Below are 8,161 nucleotides of genomic sequence, written 5' to 3' on the forward strand. Positions count from 1 at the left end.
CCAGAAAGAAAAAAATTAAGGAAGTGCCAAAGTCATCTCTTTGCAGTTACTTTCCTCTTCTAATCATGTTTGAGGAGAGTATGCTGAAATTGTTGAATACATTGAGACCAGAGTACTGAGCACTCCCTTCAGATCCCTAGTAGATGCCATTGGTAGGTACTGTGGTTGAGCCCTCACCATCATGGTTGTATCCTGTGCTCAGAATGCAAAACTTTGAATTTTTCCTCCTTTTGCATCTGCCACTCAAAGTGTAAGATGATTATGCTTCTTTTCTTCCCGAAAGAGCTATAAAATGATTATTTCAAGTCTCACTTGAGTTCAGTACGATATTTTCTATCTTTGGTATGGAGGGTTCCAGACAGAATTTCTCTGTGCCCTGGCTGTCCTGGAACTCATTCTAGACCAGAAACTCACAGAGATCTGCCTGTCTCTGCCTCCCGAGTGCTTGGATTAAAGGCACGTGCTACTACTACCCAGCCAATATTTTCTTACTATAAATAATTATGTTAAATAAGAAATACCACAAATTCTTTTATTCACATTGTTCTTAGATTTCTTACTAAAGTCTATGTATTTTCTTAGTTTATTTTTCCTTTTTCCTCTTCACTTTCACTAATAGCTGACTTAAACTTTCATGGTGTTGGAAGCTTTGCTGACTTCTGTAGTCTCCATTACTGTGTAGGCAAGTAAGATTTTAAGAGAAAGAGTTCTGTACTAAGTCTGGCATGCTACCACTCTGAAAAGACTTTGCATGCAAATGCACATCCTAACAGAAGCATGAGGTTGCTGTATTGAGATTAGTCTTGCATTTCTAAAATTAGTCTCTACTTTTCCAAGTGTGGTTTTTTTTTTGTTGTTGTTGTTGTTTTTTGACAGGGTTTCTCTGTGTAGCCTTGGAGCCTGTCCTGGAACTCACTCTGTAGACCAGGCTGGTCCCAAACTCACAGAGATCTGCCTGCCTCTGCTCCTGAGTGCTGGGATTAGAGGCGTTCACCACCACTGCCTGGCTAAGTCTTGTCCTTTTAAACTTTAATATTCTTTATTAGCCAAAGAAACTCCTTGCCTTCTAAGTCCAGGTATTCTGTCACTGCTTAGAAGCTGAGCTTTGCATTTATCTGAGTTTTCTTTATAATGCCCTTAATCATCATAATTTTAAAAATTATTTCAGAATATTTAAAAGATACCAAGCAGGTTGTACTTAGTTGTTAGAGGTAGACTAGGAGTGTCATCCTTACACTGACGTTCTCAGAAAGAAAAAGAAAGATTACCATGACTTATTTCTTTAAAAAGTTTTTAGTTACATTTTGATTTATATGTATCTCTCTGTATGTATATGTGTGTTATATGTTCATGCACATGTGCACACAAACCTCTGAGAACATGTAAAGGTCAGAGGACAGCATGAGGGAGTCAGTTCTATCTACCATGTTGGTCCTAGGGATCAAACTGGGAGAGTCAGACTTGGCCACAGGGGCCTTTGCCTGTTGAGCCGTTTGTTGTTTCTTTCTTTTTGTTCATAAGAATGATTGAACCTGGAGTGAAGAAATTTTTCTCTGTGAAATGTAAAATCATGGGGAAAATATTTGAGGCCTAGACATCTAGAAAAACGATTTAGTGAAGGCAGTCTAGCCCTATAATGTGGGAATATGCACGGAGAGAGTTGAGAATGCATGCTAATGAACTTGTTTTGTTGTCTTTTGGGAAACTACTCTGTGAGTGCTTCAGAGAGGACTAGAAGCCTGCTGATGGCCTCTTCTACTTGCTCTCCACAGCTGAATTTGCATATAGACTCACCTTGTGTATTGCTTACTAGCTTTCAAGCTTGACTTTGATCATTAATTTAGCTCTGCAATACATTCTAGAATTCTAACATGCTTTATTAAAAATCATTATGCATTTAACTTTCAAAAATATGCCTGATTTTTTTTAAGCTTTTTTCTTGCTATCCAATACAATTCCTTATTTAACCTCTAGTTTATTTACCTAGGTTGGATTATCTCAAGATGCCCAGGATCAAATGAGAAAGATGCTTTGCCAGAAAGAGTCTAACTATATTCGTCTTAAAAGGGCTAAAATGGACAAGTCTATGTTTGTGAAGATAAAGACTCTAGGAATAGGAGCCTTTGGTGAAGTCTGTCTAGCAAGGAAAGTTGACACGAAGGCTCTGTACGCCACAAAAACGCTGCGAAAGAAAGATGTTCTGCTCCGAAACCAAGTTGCTCATGTTAAAGCCGAGAGGGATATTCTAGCCGAAGCCGACAATGAATGGGTAGTTCGCTTGTATTACTCATTCCAGGATAAGGACAACTTGTACTTTGTGATGGACTACATTCCTGGGGGTGATATGATGAGCCTATTAATTAGAATGGGCATCTTTCCAGAAAATCTGGCACGATTCTACATAGCAGAACTTACGTGTGCAGTTGAAAGCGTTCATAAAATGGGTTTTATTCATAGAGATATTAAACCTGATAACATTTTGATTGACCGAGATGGCCATATTAAATTGACTGACTTTGGTCTGTGCACTGGCTTCAGATGGACTCATGATTCCAAATACTACCAGAGTGGTAAGTGAGCTTGTAAATTCCATTTTAACTCACTGTAATTTACTTATGTAGTATAACTTAGGATGACTTCAACAATGGGTGAGACTGGTAGGCATAAGTTTCTAACTCTCTTATAAAATTTAGGTGAATCCCTTACACATAGATCTATAAAGTTTAAGAGTGTATAAAGTTCATTGAAATATTATTAAAGTGTAGGTAACTACTACAAAATTTTGTTACTTTTGAAATGTGTCAGTTTTTAAAATAATTTTGAATAAAGCCTCTGTGTTCACCAAGATAACCAGTAGTTGTTAGATACCTTTAATTGTTATTTTCCCTTCTTTCCTTCAAAAACATCCATTATTTAGAACTTTGTAATCCAGTTCTTCACTTTTCATGGTTTTGCTGCTGCTGCTGTTTCTCAGGTCCCCGCCTGCTAGGCAGGTAGTCTGTCACTGAGCTATAGTCTCGCCACTTTGTATTTTTTATTCTGAAACAAGCTCTCTCACTAGATTGCCCAGACTTCAGGAGAACTTACACTCTGTAGTTCAGGAAAGCCTTCACCTTGGGATCCTCTAACCTCAGCTTCTTATTTACCTAGGATTACAGGCCTGTGCTACTAGACCTGGACACCATACTTTATAGCATTTTGTATATTTTTCAACAGTGAATTACTTCATTTTTCCTACGCTTAAAACTATTTAAATATAATCATTCTATATGTATTTTTGTATTTCTTTTTCTTTTGTTTATGTCTTTTGTTTTTGAGCTTTCTCCATGTTACTGCATATATTTGTTTTCACTGCTATTTATGTGTATGACTGTCATACAACTTATTTGACCCTAAATACATGCACATGATTCTGTTTAATCATATGACACTGTGAGGCAGAATGAAGACGTGAGACTTAGGTGAAGTAACTCGTCCAAGGTCAGACAGAAATTAAGTGTAAGGGCTAGGCTTTGAACCCAGGTTTGTCTGATTACAGGGCCCATGTTATTTCTACCACACTGCCTCACCAAGAACCCTCCAAGCGCTAATGGAAGTGTAAGTTGATCTAATGTTTGTTGAATAATTACTATATCCTAGGTGCTTTACATATATTCTAATTTAGTGCTTATAGCATTTCTAAGGTAAGTGTTAGCCTTCTGGGCATCTGTGAACACAGCAGCTGGATTTCTTTCTTTTTTATTTAATTTTGAGGCAGGGCTTCACTATGTAGCACAGGCCAGTCTTTTTTGGTTTTTCGAGACAGGGTTTCTCTGTGTAATTGCTCTGGCTGGAACTTGCTTTGTAGACCAGGCTGGGCTTGAATCCACAGAGATCTGCCTGGGACACAAGCCAGTCTTGAACTCACTGTTTAGCCCAGGGTGAATCCAAACTCACAGTCCTGCCTCAGCTTCCCAAGATCAGGGCTTCTCTAGGCATGTTCTCCCTTATCCGGCTCACTGAGTGGCTAGAATTAAGTATCTCCCACACTTCACTTTATTACCTCTGATTCTTCTGAAAAGTATAATTCCTAGGCTCTGTTTCAGACTCTTGATTGAAAAGTGTTCTCTGGAAAATGGAAACTATATTTTCATGAAATTTCCCAGGTGATTATTACAATTAGGTTAATTTTAGTATTGTAAGTAGTTTTAAATATCCTATATATGTTAATGATTTCATGTCTCTCTAGAAACGATCTCTCCCTGTTTCCACATGGATTTCAAATAGCTGTTGAAACTTAACAAAGAGCTGCCACAGCTGTCTGCTCAATTCCATCCTTCTAAGTTCTAGAACACTAGCACTGGCACCTGCCCAGGAGGCTGAGTCCCTCTGTAGCTCTATTCTACCATCCTCAGCCAAGCTTCCTATAGTTATCTAGTTCACCTGTCTCTTCCTGTTCTACCCACATGCTGTGCTGTAGGATCTGCTTTCTCTAATCGTATATCAGCTCTTTTTGCTCTCTTGCTTCAGACTCTCCCATATCTTTTCACTGTAAATCTGTGTGTTGCCCTTGCATGTCTCCCTTGTTTTTTTAAAACTTTTTTTATATATATTTTAATTTATTATGTATACAATATTCTCTCTACGTGTATACCTGCAGGCCAGAAGAGGGCACCAGACCTCATTACAGATGGTTTTGAGCCACCATGTGGTTTCTGGGAATTGAACTCAGGACCTTTGGAAGAACAGGCAATGCTCTTAACCTCTGAGCCATCTCTCCAGGCCGCATGTCTCCCTTATTGACTGTTTTGGTCTACCTTCTATTGCTATTTCTTCATGAAAAGACTTGTTCTGAATTTCATGTGGTTGAGTTCTTGCCTTTTACATTTTAGCAAATGTTAGGCTCTCGTTTGGTCTTCCTTGCCATCCAATTTAATTTAATTGTCAGATCACATTTGTGTCATCTCCTATATTGTCTTTATAGAATAGTCAGTGTGTCTTCTTTTCTGTGTTCTCTAGACTGGTCTGGAATACCTGGGCTCAATTAATCTTCCTGCCTCTGCCTTCTCTGAGGCTGGAACTGCAGATCCATGCCATACTTTTGTGTATGTGTGTACTGCTGGGGACCGGCACCCAGAGCCTCTTCCATGCAAGCCACAAAGTACACTTTCAGTACCATCATCATCATTTTCTTTCATGTGTTTGTGGACAAATGTGTGTATACTTCATGTGGTCACATGATGGGGCAGGGGTCACTGTCAGGTATCTTCCTTGATTATTATCTTTTTATTTTGACATTTATGTGTTATGTGTCTGTGGGCACAGTGTGTACATGCCATGAAGTTTAATGATCAGAGGACAACTGAGTTGGTTCTGTCCTTTTACCATGTGGGTTCCAGTGATCCAGTTCAGGTTATCAGGCTTTGTGGCAAGCTCCTTTACCGGTTGAAACATCTCAACGGCCACTTTTTTTTTCTTACCCTATTTTTGAGACAAGGTTTCTTACTGTATATGAAGCTCCTGGATTTGGGTAGGCTGACTGGTTAATAGTGCCAAGGACCCACCTATCTCTACCTTCCCAGGAGTGGGGTCACAACACCTAGTTTTTACAGGGGTGTTAGGGATCCAAACTCAGGTCTTTAAGCTTGTTCAGCTGTCACTTTACCAGCTGAGTACCCTGCCTCTAATTTTTTTTAAAATTATTGGTTTAAAAAAAAAAACCACAACAACAAAATTCAAAAGTAGCTCTTTATTTTGTGTATGTGCAAGTGGAAGTTGGAGGTCTGCCGGAGTTGTTCTCTCCTTCACATAGTTCCGGGGATTAAACTCAGGTCATGAGGACTGGCTGTCCTGCTGGGTCCTCTTCTGGTTCGGAAACAAGTTCTCTCCACAGAGCTCTGTTTTCCTGGAACTCACTATGTCAATCAGGTTGGTCTTGAACTCACAGAGGCCTCCCAGGTGCTGGGATTAAAGTCATGCTACATAGCAAGTTTGAGGCCAGTCTGGGTTACAATGAGACACTGTCTCAAAAAAAAAAAAGAAAAGAAAAGAAAAGAAGAAGAAAATGAGAAAAAAGAAGAAGAAGAAATAGGGCCAGGGACAAGAGTACCTACTATTCTTCCAGAGGACCTGAGTTCAGTTAGATTACAGCTGCCCATATTTCCAGCTCCAAGCAGACTTGACACTGCTGGCTTCTAAGGGCACTGTACTCAATCATGTGCACATGCCCACATGTATACACATAATTAATAAATCATTAAAAAAATACTTAAAAGGGCCCAGCAAAGCTATAGTGGGATTTCAGGTATGTTCCAACAAGCCAAATTATTGCAGTTCTGTCCATGGAGCTCAGGGCTAGGCAAGCACCCCTAACAGCTGAGATCACCCTCAGCCTTGTCATCACTATGTTTATGTTTGTGGTGCTTCTGCCCTGCCAGAGTATGACCTGTCTGCGTGAAGAATCATTCTTATTGTCTTTTGTTGAATGAATTGAATGAGTGAAATTGATCAGATGTGTTTAAAAAATACCCTCAGAAAAATAACAGAATAGTTTGAGATACTTTATCCTACCTACTCATGACTTACATTGCGGTCACTTAACATTAAGTAAAGTATTGAATCTTCCATTTTTCTTAGTTCAAGTCTTTTCCTGTTTATATCCCTGCAAACAGGCCCTCATTGGCAATAGTAATGCTGCCAGTGACTTGGCATCTTTTGTGCATTAATTCATCACAGGGAAAGTATATTAGCTCTTAATCATGATATCAGAGGTTAAACAGACTTGAGGTTGACTTTTGTCCTTGTTGCTTTCATTTATTGTTTTCCTTTTTATTTTATAGGGGATCATCCACGGCAAGATAGCATGGATTTCAGTAATGAATGGGGAGATCCTTCCAACTGTCGCTGTGGAGACAGACTGAAGCCACTAGAACGGAGAGCTGCACGCCAGCACCAGCGATGTCTAGCACATTCTTTGGTTGGGACTCCCAATTATATTGCACCTGAAGTACTACTACGAACAGGCAAAGCATTTATTTGTCTCATAAATAATTTTAGTAGTCTTTGAGATCAGCCAAATTTATGCTAGAATATACCTTATTTCTTTTCAGGTTTAAGATAGAAGTGTTGATTTTACAGTATAAATTGTTGACTTAATGCTAAAGTTGTTTTATTCTGAGCATTTTTTAAAGTGTTCTTGTGAATAACTATATAATTTTGGTACTTTTAGGATATACACAGTTATGTGATTGGTGGAGTGTTGGTGTTATTCTTTTTGAAATGTTGGTGGGGCAACCTCCTTTCTTGGCACAAACACCATTAGAAACACAAATGAAGGTAAGCCATAGGACCTACAAAAAAAAGTATTAGCCCTTTATAGATCTTTATATATGCTGTAGTACTTAAAAGAGTACCTTTATATGTCTTGTCCAAAAGACTTGAGGCAGAAATATTTCACATTCTTTGAGATTTTGTTTTGTTTTGAGATAGGGTCTCAGTTTGTCTCCCTAAGTTGGCTTAGAACTCACCATGTAGGTAGACCAGCTGACACCTCAGAGATCTGCCTCTGCCTCCAGATTTTTAAATGTTTGCATATACACACTGAGATTTCATAGGAATAGATCACAAGTTTAAGCATGAAATTTATTCAAGTATCAAACAGCCTGAAGGTAATTTTATGTAATAGTTTAGTGTACCTTTATTTCTTTATGGTTCTGTTTCGTTTTTGGAGTGGTAGGATCCAAGCCTAGGACCTCTGATATGCTAGACTAGTGCTCTACCCCTGAGCTGTGTTCCCAGCTCCTTGTGAGTTCCTTTTGAGTGCAATCAACACAGATCAGGTGGAGAGCTTTCTACTTACAATATCATATCAATATTAAGAGTTTTTGTGTTATTATTTTTTGAATAATTTGTTTAACTTTTATTTTATGTGCATTGGTATAAAGGTGTCAGATTTCCTGGAACTCGAGTTTCAGACAGTTGTGAGCTGCCATATAAGTGCTGGGAATTGAGCCTGGGTTCTCTGAACAGTGCTCCTAACTGCTGAACCATCTCTCAAGTCCCCGAACTTTTATGTTTTAAAGTATTTCAGAGGGCTGGAAAGATGGCTCAGTGGTTAAGAGCATTGCCTGCTCTTCCAAAGGTCCTGAGTTCAATTCCCAGCAACCACATGGTGGCTTACAAC

At 38.9% G+C, this 8,161-nt stretch overlaps 1 protein-coding gene across 1 annotated transcript in view; it reads left to right on the forward strand.

The window, feature by feature from the left end:
* Lats1 (large tumor suppressor kinase 1) overlaps positions 1-8,161 on the forward strand; it is a 28,641-nt gene that overhangs the window by 15,624 nt on the left and 4,856 nt on the right. Inside the window, exons 4-6 of the mRNA XM_026777780.1 lie at positions 1,988-2,570; positions 6,819-7,001; positions 7,208-7,314. Of these exons, the coding sequence (XP_026633581.1) occupies positions 1,988-2,570; positions 6,819-7,001; positions 7,208-7,314 (873 nt within the window). The remainder of the gene's footprint in view (positions 1-1,987; positions 2,571-6,818; positions 7,002-7,207; positions 7,315-8,161) is intronic.

Source organism: Microtus ochrogaster, unplaced genomic scaffold, assembly GCF_000317375.1.
Source record: "Microtus ochrogaster isolate Prairie Vole_2 unplaced genomic scaffold, MicOch1.0 UNK82, whole genome shotgun sequence".
NCBI classification, from domain to species: Eukaryota; Metazoa; Chordata; class Mammalia; order Rodentia; family Cricetidae; genus Microtus; species Microtus ochrogaster.